General features: G+C 38.1%; 1 protein-coding gene across 1 annotated transcript in view; it reads right to left on the bottom strand.

The window, feature by feature from the left end:
* Positions 1-20,116, bottom strand: part of EML6 (EMAP like 6) — a 147,514-nt gene that overhangs the window by 30,334 nt on the left and 97,064 nt on the right. The window contains exons 24-28 of the mRNA XM_088149416.1: positions 18,434-18,565; positions 16,804-16,892; positions 15,628-15,804; positions 14,916-15,117; positions 13,623-13,749 (exon numbers count right to left, since the gene is read on the bottom strand). Coding sequence (XP_088005542.1) covers positions 13,623-13,749; positions 14,916-15,117; positions 15,628-15,804; positions 16,804-16,892; positions 18,434-18,565 — 727 coding nt within the window. The remainder of the gene's footprint in view (positions 1-13,622; positions 13,750-14,915; positions 15,118-15,627; positions 15,805-16,803; positions 16,893-18,433; positions 18,566-20,116) is intronic.

Below are 20,116 nucleotides of genomic sequence, written 5' to 3'. Positions count from 1 at the left end.
TCTTTCACATATGAGGATGCAGATTTAGTGTCTGAGATGAGTGAATACAGTATATATCCTGTGACTAGCATGTTGGCCTGACAACTTAGAGCAGTGTTTCTCAACCTTGGCAACTTGAAGATATGTGGACTTCAACTTCAACTTCAATGCTGACTGAGGAATTGTGGGAGCTGAAGTCTACACATCTTCAAGTTGCCAAGGTTGAGAAACACTGACTTAGAATATTATGAGTGCAAGACAGGAAGATCATGTCTCCTTATAATTCCCTGTATCCCCCTACAAAGACAAGCACAGAACATGAAACAATATTCTAATCAACTCATCTAAACAGAACCAAAACCCAAATTCTATCACCCTATGTACTGTAGACTATGATTATTTTTCTTGTATACTAACATTCATAATATTTTTAGGAAGATTTTAAAGAAAATAAACATTTTAGTGGAGAATATTCTTTGCTGAATTCAAACTGGAAACTTAACACATTATTACTTAAAACTATCATCTAACTTATGAATGTGCCTTGTTTTTCTAGATGGCAAAATAGAATGTTTGTTTGTAATTTAAACTGTAAATATGATTCTACTGTACATCCTTCGGAATCTCCAGATTGACCCAGGTTACAAAATTGCAAATAAATCAATAAATACATACATTCCTGGCTTCAGTAAAACTACAATGGCTTTGAAAAACAGCTTGATCACAGTTCAAAGCTGTTTTTGGTATTCCAATAGAAGGTGGAAGCATTATTTCCTCTAGGACTGAGCTGTATGTCACTGCTTTATGATTTCCTGCAGCCTGCACTGGTCCACACCAATCACATGCCAGAACTACATGGAACCCTCGGGCACGGCTTGCTCCTCAAGCTCCTTGCAGAGGAATGGTACTGCTTTTTCAACAATGCTGATATTGTGTCAGATGAAGAAAAGACAACTTCTTTATCCTTGATTTTTTTTTTAGATGTTTTTTTTTATTTAGGTTGTAAGCTCTTTGGAAACAGTTTCCTGTCAACATTGCTCATATAACTTTAGACAATGCCATGAACCTCAACTGTAGAGGTCAAAAAACTCACAATACTACATTCCTAAGATCCTGCTCATGACTCTGGAGTGGGGTAACAAGCCTCAAAGTCTCCAACTCTCACCTCCATCCTTCTCTTGCTACCTGTTACTCCCAGTCCTTTTTCTGGCCAGGGGTTAATCAAGAGTCATCTTTCTGGTACAGCAGGAACACTTGTCTTGATAAGTGTTCTAGTCACAGGATCCTCCATCCCTGATGTAAAAGAGGATCTCTCCCTTGCACTGTAACTGAGCTGACTACAAAAGCCACATCCCCTGCTAGACCCATTAAGAGACTAGCTTTCAGTGAACATACAAAAATATGACTTTAGTAGAACAAGTCCACATATACCTAATCAAAAATAATGTGATTGTCCCTTCTTTACAGTGATTGATCTTATAATCTTTTCCCTCACTTAACCTGTTCCTCTTTTTCTTTTTGCAGTTATCCACAATGCCCAACAAAAACCAACTGTTCTGACAGGCAACTCTCCTTCCTCAGGCTCTTTGTCTTCACCCCGTTTGGGTATGGAGTGAGAAATACCCCACAGCGCCCTCAATACCTGGATACTGAATGGTAAGAGTGAAAGGCCCCAATGTGCCCTGTGCTTATTCTGTATGTCAGAGAGATCAGGGAGTGTATATTCAATGCATCCCTGTTCCACATCACATAATTACTGAAAGCATGAGAACTTTATATAAAAAAGAGCAACAGACAGACATCCTTCGACCTGCTGCTTGATACATCTTACTCTTTCTAGCAACAGAACAGGACAAGTTAATATAACATGGACTACTTGTTATCTTTCTTTGGGGAGGGCAGGAGAAGGCTATGCCCAAAGTTTGTGCCTACAGTAGATTAATGTTCCTTTCTAGAAAGGAACAAGTGAGCAGACCCGTATTCCTGCATTGTCAGTCAGGACATTCTTACCACAGAGGAAAATAGTTGGTCAACTACTTGTTTTGGAAGGGAAACTCTTTCTCCAATGCAAATTCATTTCAAAAAGGTAGACAACGTGTAACAGAGTGGATTAGCCTGGAAACATGAAAAAATTAAGATCTCCCATGAAAGCATCTTCTGCATGTAGAATTCATATGCAAATGAAGCAACTTTGCCCAGTTCAATCCATCCTCAGAATTCAAGTTGTGATGCAAAAATATAAAGGAGGAGCCACTTTGAGAGATCAGTCAATAAAGGTAGTATCAGAAACAGCAGAAAAGACACCCAAAAGTGGGATAGCCCTCTTATCTTTAGGCAGCATAACAGGGTTACAATAACATAAGGCATTTCATAGTATCTGATGATGATGTAATTACTCTGGATGCTACAAGTGAACCAAATACAGAAAATTTGGGCCAGTCCTGAAATGAAACATGAGGACTTAGGAGCTGGCAATGGCATATAGTAATGCACTTGTGTGTTTCTCAAAATGTCTGACTTCCTGGCACGATCAGTTGGAGGCAAAACCATGCCACAGCACTAAGAGTAGGATTACATATGTTCTGAAAGGTTCAGCACTCTGTACTTGATTTATGGAGTGCTTGCCAAAAAATAAAAGTTCACTGCAGTAGTGCTTTCAGGGAGAGGGGAGAAAAAGAGCTGTATTTTGCTTATGTATTTAACATTCTGTTTAAAGGTCCTTATTATATTAACTATGATACAAATCACCGATTCATTCAGTCATGCAGATCAAACAAACAGATGCTGCAAGCATAGCATATAAATCAAGTGTTAGTAAAAGACAAAATGCAGACACCTGCAGTGTTCACATTTTAATAATATGAAACAGCTGCAGACACCAGGAGCATCATCACCATTCTAGCGTGCTTGGGTTAAAGGAACTGAAGTTCAGTGCAAAACCCTGCTTCTCATCCAAGATCCAATTCATTCAAATCTGCCAAGTATAAGATTATATGGCTTACAATTGTCCTGGATTCTCCGGGACACTCCCACCACTGATCAAATTACCCCATGGTGTGGGAGCACTTTTCTTAGGACTCCCACACCGCAAGACTGTTCCTGTGGCTCCTTTGATAAGTGCCCTGTTCCTAAATTACATGGAAAAGCAAGGGGCAGAGAACCAATAAAAGGAGCAAGAAAAAAAGGAAGGAGAAAAGAAAATGTGGGGAAGGGAGACATGGGCCAAAGAAAGAGGGAGAGAAGAAAAACAACAAGGATGGGGGAAGGAGAGAGAAACATCTGTTAATTATCTTAATTAAATGTACATTATTAAATAGCTTACAGGATTTCCTTTCAGTCTGTGCCTAGACCCACCCTGACAATACATGTATCATATCTGATCTGGGATGTAAGGTATTGTTATTGTAGAAGGACATCCTTGATAGAAGTATGAAACGTATTTGGACATATAGAGACAAAGAATATCCTATCTCATATATGCTTCAATGAGTTTAAACAGCTGATATAACATCTATTAAAAAGGTCATTAAGCCATAAACCATCCAACCACACAGTGGCTTATATGATGTGGGAACCAAACTGGAGATGGCTGGGGTACTAGTCACAGTGCTATATCTGGATAAGGAAAATTTGAATTCAGATTTCTGCTGAACCATTATGCTTATTGAACAATTTTGCCCCAGTAATAATCATCTTAAGATACATCACCTGCTTGATGTACATTTTGAAAAAAATATTTTTCATAATTCAGCTGCCACTGCAGATCCTTTGGCATGCTGCTATCTCTTTTTTTACTTCAATCTTTCAATTCATAATTGGATTTTATTTCTATAGGGGATAATGAAATATATTTATGCCATTTCTACCCATAAACAATAGTGGTATTGTGTTGAATTAATGTGGAATCTCAGTAGGGTCACACAACAACACATCATGAAAATATGTCAGCATGTACAGTCAGTAATAAAGTCTCAGAAAGGTGTTGTTCCCTGTCAAGTGTTTTGTTGGCTGGAGAAGTTAAATGGTGCATGTTTGTGCATACATCTCTGGCTACACAGAGAGCACAAAACATTAAATTAAAATTCAGTATTAGGCAATCCAGATACACGTACAGTAACAGCTGAATCCATAGAGATGTACAATGTCTTTTTACCTGATATCTAAATGAATTACTATTATGCATAAATGATCCTGGAGAAGACAAAGGACTATATCTAGAATACACAGCCTCCAGCCTCAATTGCTATACCTTTTATTAAGCCTCAATTCTGATTTCATAATTTATTTTGAAAATAAATTATTGATTTATTTTATATGGGATAAAAAGGGGGGGTTGCTTAAGAAAGCCAATTTTTTATAAAATGAAAACTAAAATGTCTCAAAAATTTGTTTTGTACACATAGACACATCTCACATATACACATACAGAACACAACATAACTGGGACTATATTCGCATATAGTCACATATATATTCACAGATTATCTAGATCCATTTCAGTCAAGTTTCAGACGAGGGTATAATATGGAGACAGTGCTAGTCATGCTTGCCAATGACCTTTGGCAGAGCTGGGATGGGAGTGGTATATCCACTTTGTGTTCCTTGGGCTCTCAGCATCTTTCAACACTGTTGACCACAATATCCTTCTGGATTGGCTACAGGGGTTGGGAGTGGGAGCACTGTTTTGCAGTGGTTTACCTCCTTCCTCAATGTTCAGCCTCAGTTGGTGTTGATGGGAAGGGAGAGATTGCATCCATGGGCACTCATTTGTGGGGTGCCTCAGGTTTCAATGCTCTCTTCCCTTCTGTTTAACATCTACATGAAACTGCTGGTGGAGGCTGTCCATCAGTCTGAGGTTCAGTATTCTCGGTATGCCGAAGATATCCAGCTGTACCTCTCAATCCCAGGAGGTGCAGGTGAAGTTATCAATGTACTGACCCAGTGTCTGGAGGCTGTTTGAGTCTGGATAGGGAGTAGAAGATTTCAGCTCAATCTTGACAAGACTGAATGGCCGTGGCTGTCTGGCCTCCCTGAGGCAGGGATGCTTCCATCATTGGGTGGGGTTCCACTTCCCTATTCAAGACTGGTGTGCAACTTGGGAGTCCTCCTGGACTTGCAGGTCCTGCTGGAAGAGTAGGTGGCAGCTGTGGCCAGGCAGGCCTTTACACAAGTTCATCTTGTGCACCACTTGTGCCCTTTCTTTGACTCTTCAGATGGTCATTCACACCCTGGTCACCTCATAACTGGACCACTGCAATGCGCTCTACATGGGGCTGCTGTTAAACACCATCCAAAAGCTACAGCTGGTACAAAATGCAGTGGTACAAGCAGTAACTGGCACTTCATAGTATGCCCACATATCATTGCTGCTATGCAAGCTGCACTGGTTTGCCAGTAGGCTTCTAGTTGCAATTCAAGGTGGTCATGCCATAGGGCCTGATTATTGGAGGGATCACCTATCTGCAAATGTTTCTGCCCACCTGGTACATTCAGCCAAAATGGATGTGCTCCAGGTCCCTTCAATTAAATGCTGCCATCTTGTGGGACTGAAGAAGCATGCCTTCTCTGTTGTGGCCTTGGCCCTCTGGAACAGCATCCCCCCAAAGATATAGGCAGTGCCCACTCTCCAGGAGTTCTGGAAAGCCCTCAAGACCTGGCTCTGTCCCCAGGTCTTGGATTAATGTGATTGTTATTGATTGGTGGGAACACTGTTGTATTTTTGTATTGTTTGTACTATTTGTTATTCTACTTGTTTTAGTCTGTGCTGCCTATTTATGTGGGTTTTAACTGTTTTAACTGTTGTACTGGGCTTTTTGTGTGTAAATTTTGTAAGCCATCCCAGGTCTCCTGGAGTGGGCAGCCATATCAAATTGAAGAAATTAAACTTAATTATTTGACTATGGTTTTCTTTAACCATGGTTTGTTGAACAAACAAAAAAAGAAAGTAGTTATTAAAAAGCTAAACTAATGCCATTTTAGAAGGGAAGTTAGTGCTTTGCTATTACAAAGACGCAAGAGAGTCACATACATAGATTAGAAAGGAATGTAAGGACATACGTTACGCTCATAGCAACAGAAATATGGTATGCCAATTAAAACGTGATGAATTAAGCTATTCCTTATTAGGAAAGTAAAACTTGGACATTCTAGAACTAGACATGTGCAGACTAGCTGTTTACACCTGACTACACAATGGCTTTGCACCTCCTGCAAGGGGCCAGCCACATTCAACACTTTTCCCTTGGGTGCTAATAAACTTTTGAACTCTGGATAAAGGCATCTGTTGTTTTGACCTGAGCAAGGAACAAACAATAGGGAAGAAATTCTTCCAACAGCGGCCATATCAAATTGAATAAATTACATTAAATATTTGACTATGGTTTACTTCAACCATGGTCTGTTGAATAAGCTATACATAAAAGAGTCTCACTTTGCATGCAACAGAAGTAAGATGGCTTGCTTTCTTTGCTTTTAGTTACTTTTGCCTCGCCTCATCTGCCTTGACAGACAATTTTTGTGAAATGATGTCTATCTGGTCACAAAGAGTCGAAAGCTACTGAACAAGAAAGTGCTGTACTTTAGTGGAGTGCTAGCATCAGGTCCCCGTTACTTTAGGCTGGAAAGCACATTTGGAGTTACGAGAGCATGCAATGATCACTCTTGGCAATTGTTTGCCACAGTGAGTGTGACCAATCACAGCCAACGTTATGCAAGTGCCTTAAAAAAGTAGGCAATAGGAAACAAAAGAAATTAAAAACTTAAGAAGAAAATATCGCCAAATTTATAAAAATTTATCATACTTCTCTGTATCTTTCAATTCTTACAAAGCATCCTTGCTTCTACCATGTTTGGTGGAAGGCAGCCAGTTGCTGTAGTGGTTGTAGTGTTGGACTAGAAATCAGGAGATTGTGAGTTCTAGGTCTCCCTTAGGCATGAAAGCCATCTGGGTGACTTTGGGCCAGTCACTCTCTTTCAGATCAACCTATCTCACAGGGTTGCTGCTGTGGGGAAAATGGGAAGTGGGAGCATTAGGTATGTATGCTGCCTTCAAGTCATGAAAAATAAGGTGGATAAAAATCTGGTAATAAATAAATGCTCATGTGCTGTTTCATGCTTCGTCTTTTGTTCTTTAAACTTTTTACCTATCTTTTCTTGGGGATCTCATCAACTCCATACCACCATGATTTTCTCATTCTTTCTCTTCCTCCCAACCCATTTACTCTTCCATCATATGTTTCTTTTATAATTTGATCTTCATTCGTTCTCCCTATATGACAAACCACCTCAACATACTTATTTTGTACTAGTCACTCACTTTTGTGTTCAAGCCACATTCATTCAACTCACATTCATTCTTTACCCTATTTCTTCTTGATTTACCACACATACTTCTTAAACAATCCATTCCTACTGCATTCAACTTGCTTTTAGGTTTCTCCTGAGATATGCAATTTTCACTTCCATTTAACAAAGTGGGCACTCTCTTATATATAACCATTTTGTTTTTTCAACAAACACTTATTCTTTGTAACAGACCACATCTTCCCTTTCTACCAGTATTTGCACATCTTAAATTTTCTCCATCCATTTTCTCATCTTTAACAAATATTCTATTAAGGTACATAAATTCATCTACTTGCTCTGTTTTTCACCATTTACATATGACTTGGATTGTTCACTGCATTTTTAGTGTCAAGCACAACTACCTTGATTTTTGATGCAATAATTTTCAGATCCATATCCTCATTGCATAATAAAATCTGACATTCAGGATCTCAACCAATAACATGGCATTGTCTGCACAGTAACGTACATGCACATTAATAACTCCAAATGTTACATATCTAACATTACCTCAAGCATTCCTTATACATTTATCCATGAATAAATTAAATAAGTAAGGGGACATCATACAAGTAGTTTTCACTTAGCGATCACAATTAAGAGCGGCAATTTAGTCATTAAGTGAAGTGGTTGCTGAGTGAAACTGCGACTGTGCTTCAGCTTTTCTTTGCTTTAAAGACCTGTGAAGGTTGTAAATACGAGGATTAGTCATAAAGATACTTTTTCATCACTGTGGTAATTGCAAGCAGTTGCTAAATAGGGCAGTTGCTAAACGAGGACTACCTCTATATCTTTGTCTTAGCCCCTACTCAATGTTGAACCATCCGTGAAACAATTTAGTCTCACAGTGGCTTCATTTCAACTGTATATTACATCCAATGCAGTCAGCAACAATCCACTCCATATTCATGTAAAATATTCCACAGTCCAACCCCATTCACTTTATCATACTTTTGCTCCAAATCAAAAGGCATACAATAAACTTTCTTTCACACATAAAACATTTCTTGTGATTAGCTGAAGAAAAAAATCTGATCTTCGTACTATGCCTGGCTAAGGCAGTGCTGTACTTCCCAAATTTTGCTCATTACTGTGTCTTCTATCATTTCAATCAAAACTATACCAAACACCTTCCCAGGAACATTTAACCAAATAATTTGAACTAAGCTGTGTGTAGTTTCCTTTACTCTTGCTAAGTTTCCCTTTGCAAGTCATCAGGCACAGATGCAGTCTTCACATGCAGTTGAAAACACAGCCATTTCATAATCAAACTACATCTCTCTAATTTCACTGTCAACACTTGCAGCCTTACTTTTTTTTCCTACATTCTCAGAGCATTTAGACTTCCTGCTCACTGATTTTTGTTGAATGCTAACATGTATAACATTCATTTCAATTCCATTCTTCAATATATCACCATATACCTGTCACTCATATACAAATCTCTAAAATACTCCTACCATTCCCTCACTTCAGTCCATCCCAAATCATTTCACCACTTTTATTTTTAATGTTCCCTTTTCTGAATTCTCCTTGGTTAGCCCTTTTCCATTTATTTACAAAACAACTTTTATTTCCATGAAAATAGTTCTGCATTTTGTCTCTTAATTGCTCCTTCTCTCTTTGACTACATTCTTTGCAATTATTTTCTTCTCTCTATATACATTACAGAATACCCTTTTCTAGTACTTAGTTTTTGAAGCAATCATTCTCATATGCATCTTTTCTTCATCCACAGCCTCCTTTACTTCATAATTCCATGAAACATCCTTTTTCATACTTCCCATTAGTAGACCTCCATACACTTCTGTGGCATCAAGTAATATAATTCTTTTCTTTCTGCTCCCCCAAGCAGCTTTCACATCATTTTTCCTTACATCTACTTTCCACTCCTTCTGTCAGGAAATGCATTGGTTTTCTAATACTTGTATATATAGGAGATGTACGTTCTCTTCCTGCAGTCATTCTACTTTCACTCTAGTTTTATTACTTGATACCGCCAAGTAAAGGTTTCTCCCACTTCAGAACTCTAATCATCTTTGTATCCTTTATTAATTATCTTAATATTTCATCTTAAATAATCAGAAGTATCTGGAGGCTGAGTCATGGCAACTGGATTTCTTTTGGTTTGATACGTTTTGCTGCTTGTCGAAGTAGCTTCTTTGACTGAAGAAGCTGCTTGGACAAGCAGTGAAACGTATCAGACCAAAAGAAAAGAAGTCCAGTTGCCATGACTCAACCTCCAGATAATTCCACCTGGAGGACTGAGAATCTTCATCAACATAATCAGATGTATGTTTTCCTTTTTCTTCTGACCCTGGCCTGTGCAGTTCAGGTATTTATCTCTTCAGAATGGAGGAGAGCGCAGAATGGGCTCTTAGCTGTCGACAGGCAATGTAGCCTTTCCTATCACTATGTTATTTCCTAAAAAACTTACCTCATTTTTTTCTCATAACCACCAGCCTGAAGAATACTTTTTTTTAAACCACTTCAGTGTTTTTCTTTCCACACATTCCTTCCACTGTATATCTGCTATCTAATCCTGTAGAGATTGGAAACTCATATTGAGGTCCTATGACTTCTTTGTGTTACAAATTGTCCAATGCAGCCTAAGGGGTTTCTGAGCTGTGAAGAACAGCCTCTGCTTTTTGTAATTACGATTTAGAACAACCTCCCCCAGGAATTTAGTCTCTCCCAATGCTATCAGCTTTCCACAAGCTATTACCAACAGAGCTCTTTCAGAAAACCTTTAATATATATGTTGTCATCATCTGTTATAGCACCATTTATGTTAGATTTCCTCCTTAATGTTTTTCCGTTTTATTTATTTTAATGTGTTTTATGTGTTGCATTGTTTGTCCAGGGGAAGTTTTATTCTATTATTTTGTATTGAGGGATGCTATAAATTGCTGAGAATTTCATCAATTGTGATAGAGATAAATTCAGTAATTAAATAATCTGGAAGTTAATAAGTCTGCTCAGAAATAACGGTGACATCTGTGCCATAGCCTGTTTTAAATTTGTAGTCATGACATTCATTAAGTTAATTCTCCACGGAGGTTCAGGATCTTTGCAAAAAATGGAGCCTAAGAAAAACTGGTCTTCCACCTCTGTAATAAACTTTATGTGTATAACATGCAGTAGGAAAATGCCCTGTTTTTAAACATTTCTTGTATGGTGCTTTTTTAGCTGAACCAAGTCCTCTAATGTTGTGGAAATTCCCCTAACTTGCATATGCAGGCTGAGAGTGTGAGCTTTTTTTTCTGCTGTGTATATCTGAAATGGCCGAGCTGCATTATCTAAAGTTTCTTTTGTTCAGCTTTGCCAAAATTCCCAAATGAATTTTGTGTTTGCAATAGGGATATTCTTTCTACTATTGTTTTTTTCTGGAGAAAGGGTTCCTTCCTTTAAGATGGTTTCAAGTTTCCTTTGCATCCTGATCTGTGGTGATTAGCTCTTATTGCCTTGCTATTTCAACAACTTAATCAAGAGTTAAGTTTTCGGTGCATTTCATCTTCTCATACTGGCTTTTGTTTATAGTCACCAGTACAATCCCTAAGATGTTCATCTTTTTTCTTAGCAAAATCACTTTGTGTTTTGCAAATTCATAAAAGCTTCTAACAAAGATTCAGTGTTTTCTCCAGGTAGCTGTGTTCTTTGCTATCAGCAGAATCCATACAGCACATTCCTTTTTGGAATGAACTAGGCATCAAATCTAGTCCAATTTCATGGCTCTCTTCTTCAAAAGAAATTATTTATAGATATTGTTTGCTTCCTTCTTCATGTCTTAAAAAACAAAAACTATTTGTACTATTCTTTCTTCTTCATAGCTTGTTTGAAGCAGGCAAATTTCTCATTCCATTCAGGATTGCTGTAGGTGAAAGCTTCTGGTGCAAGAAAATGAGCCCTCTCTATGTCTGCTGGCCACAGACATGGAATCCTAAAATGGCATCCAAGGGTACCAATTTGCCATGGTCACTTCCCTTTTGAGCCTACAAATCCCCCTAGCACATATGAAATATATATTTAAAAATGGTAGGTAGCTGCAGTCTAGTGTTTTCTTTACAAATGTAACCAACTGCACAGAAAAAGGACAAAGTTATGGTGATGGGATTGTGCAAATTGATTGACAATATTTCTAATTGGAAATAATGGATCTAATTGACAACAGTGGATTTAATGGACAATATTTCTCAAGACCACTGTATCTTCTTCAATGCATTATTATTATTGTTAGCAACATATTGATCACCTTTGTTTCTTCACTATAAATCCAGTTTCTCTGTCCCTGGCTTTGTTTTGGCACTTTCCCTGCCAGCACAAAGCAGGGTAAAATAAATGTTGAGGCTCTCACTTAGCTCAGGAGGCCCTCTAGGGTCAGCAAAAGAAGCATAATAGTGTTTATAACACACTATGATTCCCCATATGTATCAGTGATTACAAGAATTGGATCATAGTCATTTGAATTTGCTTCATTCAAAGGTCTGTCCCTAAATGTATTACTAGAGCTACTGAAGCTGTAAACATTTGGATGATCACTAGATGACAGTAAAGAGATAAAGAAAATTGATTATGTGCCATCGAGTAAGTGTCAATTCTTAGCAACCACTTACACAGAATTTTTCTGGAATGATCTTTCCCCACCTTCAGGATTTCCAACAGTGCACCCATCACTGCTTTAAACAAGTTCATCCACCATGCTGTTGGTCATCCTCTTCACTTTCCTTCCATCTTTCCCAGCATTATAGACTTCTCCAGAGATCTAGGTCTTCACACAATGTGCCCAAATTATGATAATTTGAGCCTGGTCATTTATGCCTCAAGTAAGAACTTTGGATTGATTTGTTTTATGGTCCTTTTTTAAAAATTTCCTGGCTATCCATGGAAATCTCAAGAATCTTTTCCACCATCAAAATTCAAACTTGTCAAAATTCTTTCTATCCTATTTCTTCATAGTCCAACTTTCACTTCTATAGACTGTCACAGGGAAAACCATTGCCTGCATGAGCCTGATTTCATAGGTATAGATATACCATGGCAACTGAATATCTTTTCCAAGGTCTTCATTGCTACCCTACACGGTTGGCAGCTCCTGGTTTGGAAATGGCACTTATTGCTTTAGGAACTCCATGACCAACAAGTATTTTGAAAAAGAATTATTGTATTTATCTGAATGGACAACTAGTTTTTGTCACAGGCAATTTACCTTTTAAATGGGAGAATCACCTTAGATTTGCTTTTTTGCGGGGGAGTGATACTTTAGAGATTTAGAGATACTTCTGTGGCCAAGTTTTTACCTCTGCCGTCCCTGTCCCTGTCCTGCTAGAACAAGGAGGATTCCAGGTGAAGCAGGAAGCATAAGCAAACAGGTTGCTTCAGAACTAGTGCTGCCATCTTGAGGCCCCTGAATTGCTGAAAGAATAAGCATTGGAACAAATTCTGACAACCCTACAAAGGTTTAACTGTAACCCTCATGAGCTGAGGGAAAGATCTACGATATAATCTAATGGTATGACAAAGGTTAAAACAAATGTGTAAACATAACATTAGAAATGCCAACCATATACAGACTGAACTTTCTTTTTTCTTTTTTCAATATTAGCATTTGTCATATTAGCATGCCTAAGGCTGTCACCAGAAGCTATCTTCTTTCACCTAAATATTAATAATACTGCCTAACAATATTGAAATAATGTAAGAAAAAAGATTTAAAGTTCGGTAAATTATTCAAAAAGACAATTGACAGCCGTAGCATTAGTCAAGCAAACAGATCAGCAACATATTTCAGGGTCACCAATTCATTTTAAAATATATGCATATAAATATTTTGAAAACTGGTGGTTGTAATTTAGCACTCTGAACATGCTATCTTGAAATATTCGGAGAGAGGAAAAGAACTAGGATTCAGAGTATTGTGGAAACCTTAGTACAGGTTTCTGAAGACTATTCAGTGGAATACTTTGGTGTAGTGGTTAAGGCACCAGGCTAGAAAATGGGAGAGTGTGAGTTCTAGTCCTGCCTCAGGCACATAGCCAGCTGGGTGACCTTGGGCCAGTCACTCTCTCTCAGCCCTAGGAGGAGGTAACGGCAAACCACTTCCAAAATCTTGCCAAGAAAACTGCAGGGACTTGCCCAGGCAGTCACCAGGAGTCAACACTGACTCAAAGGCAGGCAGGCATGCGTGCGTGCGCACACGCACACACACACACCAACACAGAGTTTCCTGAAGTGTATATCTTTTTTTCCCCAATGCACTTGTTCAGCATGTTGCAGCCAAGGAGGTATTCCCCATGACATACCTTTCTTCTACTGAAACTTCCTTTAATTGTTGGTGCGGCTTGGTGCCCTCCATCTCTCGGATGCTCACTGCATAGATCTTTGTAGTGTAATCAATTGCTTTTTCTCGTGCAACATCACTGTCATAACCTTCGATGCATGCGAAATAGAACATAATACTTGTTTAAGAGTTTCCAATTTTTCAATGTGGAAATTATATGTAAATCACTTAAATATAAATTATGGTATCCAGAGCCAGCGTTATGACAGCTTTAAAATAATACATTTGTAGAGAAAGTGATTTCTTTAAAAAATAATCTTGCTTTCTAGATTTCTTTTGACTACATTGCCTATATAGTAAAAGTTAGTTTTACATGTATATCTTCTTCCTTTAATTTTTTTCCATGATCTTATTTGCTTGTAAGTGAGATTTTCTTTTATTTACTGTTGCAGTATCAAGTAATATATAACTGTTTTTAAAGAAACAGGAAAATTACAGTGAAGTAACGAAATTCAATACTCGTGCTAGACAACTGAGAAAAATATTTAAATTGAAAGAACCTGGGATATTCCCAAATATTGAGAAATTTGGAAGAAAATGGTATGCTCCTTGTAATAAAATCTTCTTCCATATACACCTTTGCCAACTCTGTAGTTCTGAGATAGGCAATATTTTGTCTACAGTTATCAGTAGAACCCCAGTTATATCTCCTGGCACTCATCAGCCCTCTCAGTCTCATCTGTTCATTTAAAAATATTCATTTAATAAAGAAAATTCAGCATGAAGCTGGCATATTTGAAACATTGGCTTCTAGCATCATATTTATTTGTAGGAATGCCTTTGGGCCCCACAAAAGTCTTTCCCTGGCATGGTACAGAACATGCTGGGATGCTAGTCCAACTACAAATAAACAGGTGGTTTTTTACTGCCATGCACACCACAGCAGCCATTTGTAAATAGGCAAATTCCCATGGCAGCTCCTTTATGCATGTGGCTACCACATCCTCTCAAAATTAAAAATATACTCCTGACTCAGACAAGCAGCCTACCCCTGTTCTGCATCATCTATTATATCTACTGTTAATCAATTATTGTTACATGTTTGCAGAAAAGGGTACAGTAATGTAGTTATATTCCTCAAATAATAGTTTATGAGAAAACATTAGAAAAATAGGATTCTTTCATGTATTATATGAATCAGTCTAAATGCTGCTAATGTAATTTTGCATAAGATAAAAAAACACTCTAGTTGTTCAGCAGGCCTCCTGCGTAGAATGATTTTCATAAACAAAAGGAAGGCCACAGAGCCCTTTACCTCCATCCTCTTCTGCATCAGTATCTGATTCCTCACTGTCAACTAGCTTGCTTTCCTGGGTTCCAACAAATTCTCGGGTCCAGATCATCAGGGCAGTATCAGCACCACCCACAGTCAACAGCACAGAATCATTGTGTAACCACCGGACATTGGTGACATGGGAACTATGACCCACATATTTCTTAAACTTGGCATGCTGACCCTATAATGCAAGCAAAACACGTCAGTGATCTCCTCTTCCTGATATGCATTCTGTTTCTAAGAAATGTCAGGGGTGCCGTTGCTAAGTTTAAAGTAAGGATGCACAAGGCATTAACACTTCAATGGATTTGGGTTGCTCAGCAGATTTCCATAATGCCATAGGAATTCCTGCAAAAAGCCAAATAATTGATTTCTTGATACTCCGCAAGACTTCCCTCACACCTTTTTGACTACTGAGTGAAGGAAAAGAATTCACCCAGGTTCTCAACTCTTACTGAAAATACATTACCAGAATGCTACTGGCTGTTAAGCTGCCTTTTCTTAAATTTTGTCTTGGAGCATGTACACTGGTAGCTCTTACTTACAGATACTTTAGATACAAGCCACCAAGCAGGAAGATTTTTTCTGGATTATCTGGTCAATCCCAAATTTATAACATTCCTATTTCCCATTTTATGTTGCTTCACATAATTCCTCCATTAGCACTTTTGAAAAATATTTCAAATATTACCTTTACTGGATATTTGAAGAGTTTTACAAAGCCAAAGTCATCCCCTGTAGCTAAGAGAGTGCTATCTTTGGTAAGGGAAGCTGCATTGATAACAGTAACATCACTATGCATTGGCCAAATTCCTTCACAAGTAGGACCTAGTACACTTGTCCAGGTGTCCCATTCAATCTTCTCAATCTGGAAAGAACCATTTTTAAAAATCCAACATTATAAACCGTGAGCGATTCACATTTTCTACAGAATTATTTTTTTAATATCATATCAACTGCACAAACAATTTATTTCCAGTTAACAGAAGAGTGGTCTGATATGACTTTTTAGATTCCCTATTTCATAATGTGATTGCCCACAAGTATCTTGATAGTAGACCAGATGCTCCTCCCCATGCACTAAGAAAATATTTATACTAGTGCAGAAACTTCATGGATGGATCAATGGCATGGATTTTTACTTCTTCCAAAGTTAGACATGGGAAAAAAGAAAGAAGGGTAGGTAGAAAAATGGCACCTACAAACATATCCCTTGGCATCTGCTAGGTTCTCTGCGTTACCTGGGTTAAAAAATATAATATGATACAGTAAAATGAAGTGTCGAACTTTAGTATGATTTCATAATTTCTTTTTTAATAACGCCTTTGGACTTCACATGCATTTTTAGAAAATGAAAATGGCAAATGCATGCCACTCAGTGTTTGGTTTGGAAGAGTGCCTAAGGAAAAAAAAGGAAGTCTTACCAGTTCCCTTTTTGTAATAGGTGTTTTGTGATGGATCCCATTCAACAAGTCAGTTATTTTTGTGAATTGACACCCTGTCTATGGTAGCCATTCCTATAGTATGCTTTCAATATTCAAATGTACTTATTGTTCTAAAATACTGCCTATGCCTTGAATGATCATTACAGATTACTGTAATTATGCTTAGTTGGAAGAAAGTCATGATGTTATAAAATGGATGCATTATGGTGAAAAAAGGAAGAGTTCTTTAGCTCATCTATACAGAAACCTGTATTCATGTAAATATGTTTGGTTATTGCATGAAACAGAACCTTTATCAGACTTTAGAAAGTGTGCCAAGCAGGAAATTCAATATACCACACTAGACATCAGACCGGTCTTTTTCTAACAGACAGCAGTGAAATAACATATAAAATACAGAAGTTTATATTATTTTTCCCTACCTCTGTGGGTCTTATTATATGCCTCTTTCCTCTTGGAGCTTCAAAGAAGAATTGTTCTTTGGCACCAGAATTAACTTGTAGTAGCTTCCCTTGAACATGAAGGAGTTTATTATGATAAGGCTCAACAGATTCTCTGACACAGAAGGTGAACTTACACTTAGTTTTGGCTAAGAGCTAGCTACTGGATACTTATAAAGATAAATGCAGTCATCAAGAGGCGAAAATGGTAACACTAGATGTAACATTTTTAGAGCAACGGGAGAAAGCTCCTCGCTCCATTCCACACTAAAGGAAAACTGGAGGGAGAAGGGGTTCTGCAAATTTATAGCAGAAGATAGATATTTATAATACCATATAAGTGCTATCCTACTGAGCCCCAAAGAATCTGCTCTCCATATTCTCAGAGCAGTTTTGCATTTTAAAGATTTTCCTTATTAATTAACAGGAATAAAATAATTGTTCATGTACCATATACAGTGCCTGGAAAAACATTTTTTTTTTTTTTAAAAAAAAGGCAAGTTATAAGCTTGATGAATACAGAGGATGCAAGGATTGATTACTAATACAACATTAAGCCCATTTCATAGTTTTGGGAAATAGCGAGTACACTGTATTGTCGAAGGCTTTCACGGCCGGCATACGATGGCTGGTGTGGGTCTTCCGGGCTGTGTGGCCGTGGTCTTGAAGTCTTGTTTCCTAACATTTCGCCAGCACCTGTGACCGGCATCTTCAGAGGGCAGGAGCGCAGACAGGAGCAATTCTCTCTGTGCCCAGGGTGAAGTGACCCTTCTGTGGGTATTTATAGAGATCTGGGGGTTAGGTTACTGAGTGGCTGCTTGTTTTGGAGTCAGCATCTGTGTGTATTTTCCTGGGGATTAGGCAGGGTTTTTTTTTTTTTCTTCTACTGAATTGTTAACGAGGGGCTGCTGGGGGTGATTAGCAAGTTCATTGTGTGAACTGTTCACATGTCCACCACCAGGACATGTGAACAGTTCACACAATGAACTTGCTAATCACCCCCAGCAGCCCCTCGTTAACAATTCAGTAGAAGAAAAAAAAAACCCTGCCTAATCCCCAGGAAAATACACACAGATGCTGACTCCAAAACAAGCAGCCACTCAGTAACCCAACCCCACCCACACCACACCCCCCCAGATCTCTATAAATACCCACAGAAGGGTCACATCACCCTGGGCACAGAGAGAACTGCTCCTGTCTGTGCTCCTGTACTCTGAAGATGCTGGTCACAGGTGCTGGTGAAACGTTAGGAAACAAGACTTCAAGACCATGGCCACACAGCCCGGAAGACCCACACCAGCCAGCGAGTACACTCTTTATCTTGTTATACTATTTTAATCATTACTCATCCATCTTTCACTAATTATAGTTTTTTGTTTAGAATAGACAACAGACTATATCCACAGATCTCTAGCCCTGATTATTATAAGCTGAATTATAGATTATCATTTTACAGTTTTAGATTTTTAAACTGTTCACAGAACTACTCTTTTCTATTTCTCATTACAAGTCAAGGACAATACACGATCTTCTACAGTGCTTCAAGGGCTTATAAAACCTTCTTGACTACAGAGAGGCCTGTGATAAAGTGCTTTGTTTTACTGTGTTTTACCTCTTGAATCCCAGTCTATGTGTGTGATATAGCTAGAGGCTCCTTTGCAGATGCCAACTCTTTTGCTGGTAAGTACATTATAAATATCTACAAAGTTATCATGGGAAGCCACTGCCAGGTATTTTCCTGAATCTGTAAAATATATTCAAATAAATCCAGTTAACAGACATTTGCAAGGAAGACACCAAAACATTTCTACAGAATTGAGATAGAATATTAAGAAAAAAGGAGCAATGAAAAGGAGAGGACCAAATGGAACCACTGAAATGGTAGAATCAGGCACACCCACATTTCTTGTTCTAGAGACTGTCAGCTATAAGATTCACTGCTGCTATTATGCCTTCCTTATAATATTGTATGTCAGCTTATATTAAAAGGAAACACGACAGTTGGGAGACAGAAATTGTCACTATAAAAGACAAAAACATATGGAGGAAAAAATAGTTAGAGAAGCCAAAGTAACGGAGTACAGCTTGTGGTCTACATAGTAACGGAAGCAATGAGGATTTTTTTACTCTTCAAATTTTACTATAATTCTGGGTTTCCCTTAAGTCTGCCAATGTTTATTTACTTATGAGACTCATATGGACGTTCATCTCATGTGCCGTAACTCTGAGCTGCTCACGGCAGTGCTGATGAGAACATACAAAACAATAAAAACCTACATCCAAAAGGAACTACTCCCAGTGCTGTAAAACAACCCTTCCTGATACATAAAAAATTCACAATCACTGGGCATTACCAACTGCATATAGAAAAAGATTTATCTCCTTTTTTTCTGTAGCAGCCCCTGCCTGTGGAACACCCTCCACTGTGTTCTGGCAGGCTCCCATCCTTTCAGCCCTCCAGAAGGCCTTAAAAATCTGGCTTTCCCCCAGGCTTTTGGATAGAATGAGGTTGATGTAGAAAGATCCTTATTTGAAGAATGAGTTTGTTATTGGTATACTGAGAGTGGGCAATCTGTATATGGTGCTGAATTACAGTTCCCAGCATCCTTCAGCCTTGGCTCTGCAGACTGGGGTGGCAAAAGATGAAGTTGAACAACATCTGGAGGACCATGGGTTGCCTGCAACTAGTTTAAGAAGCAGCAACAGCTGCAGCAGCTCCTTTTCCTCTTTTTTTTTTTTCTTTTTCACCTGGGACCTCATCTGATTTAAAACAATATTTTTAGGCCTATGGATGATGCAAGGGGTATGCCTGGTAACATTTTTACAGGCACTTTTTAAATTTTGGGGTCAAGGTGGGCAGTTTTAAGTATAGAATGAGTGAAATAAGACTTGCAAGACCTTAACACACCTGTTGTGCCACACTGCAATGAAAGTTTGCTACATTACATTGCTACCAAATTTTGGTACTGTAATCTATGTATCCTTTGGGGGCTATAGAATGGGAGCTGACTGACTTCCTGCTAATGGGCTAAGCGGTGGGTGTTTAAGCTTGCTTAGTTTCTCCATATAATGAAATAATGTCTTATTTCATAGGTTAACAGATCATCATACATTAACAGATCTTTTAAAAAGCAAATTTAAACACACACACAAACAAAAATATATATATGTATACATATATATTGTATATATATATAATTAAAATGTTTATAAATATCCAGTATTGCCTATACTTGACTAAAATCTAAGTCCACTCCTCAACATTTTTATTTTAAAGGATTTTAAAATAATAATA

The sequence above is a fragment of the Python bivittatus genome, unplaced genomic scaffold, assembly GCF_059951505.1.
Source record: "Python bivittatus isolate LINGU-HERP-01145 unplaced genomic scaffold, Pbiv_v1 ctg000020_np1212, whole genome shotgun sequence".
Taxonomy (NCBI): Eukaryota; Metazoa; Chordata; class Lepidosauria; order Squamata; family Pythonidae; genus Python; species Python bivittatus.
This window is presented reverse-complemented; position numbering and strand designations above follow the sequence as displayed.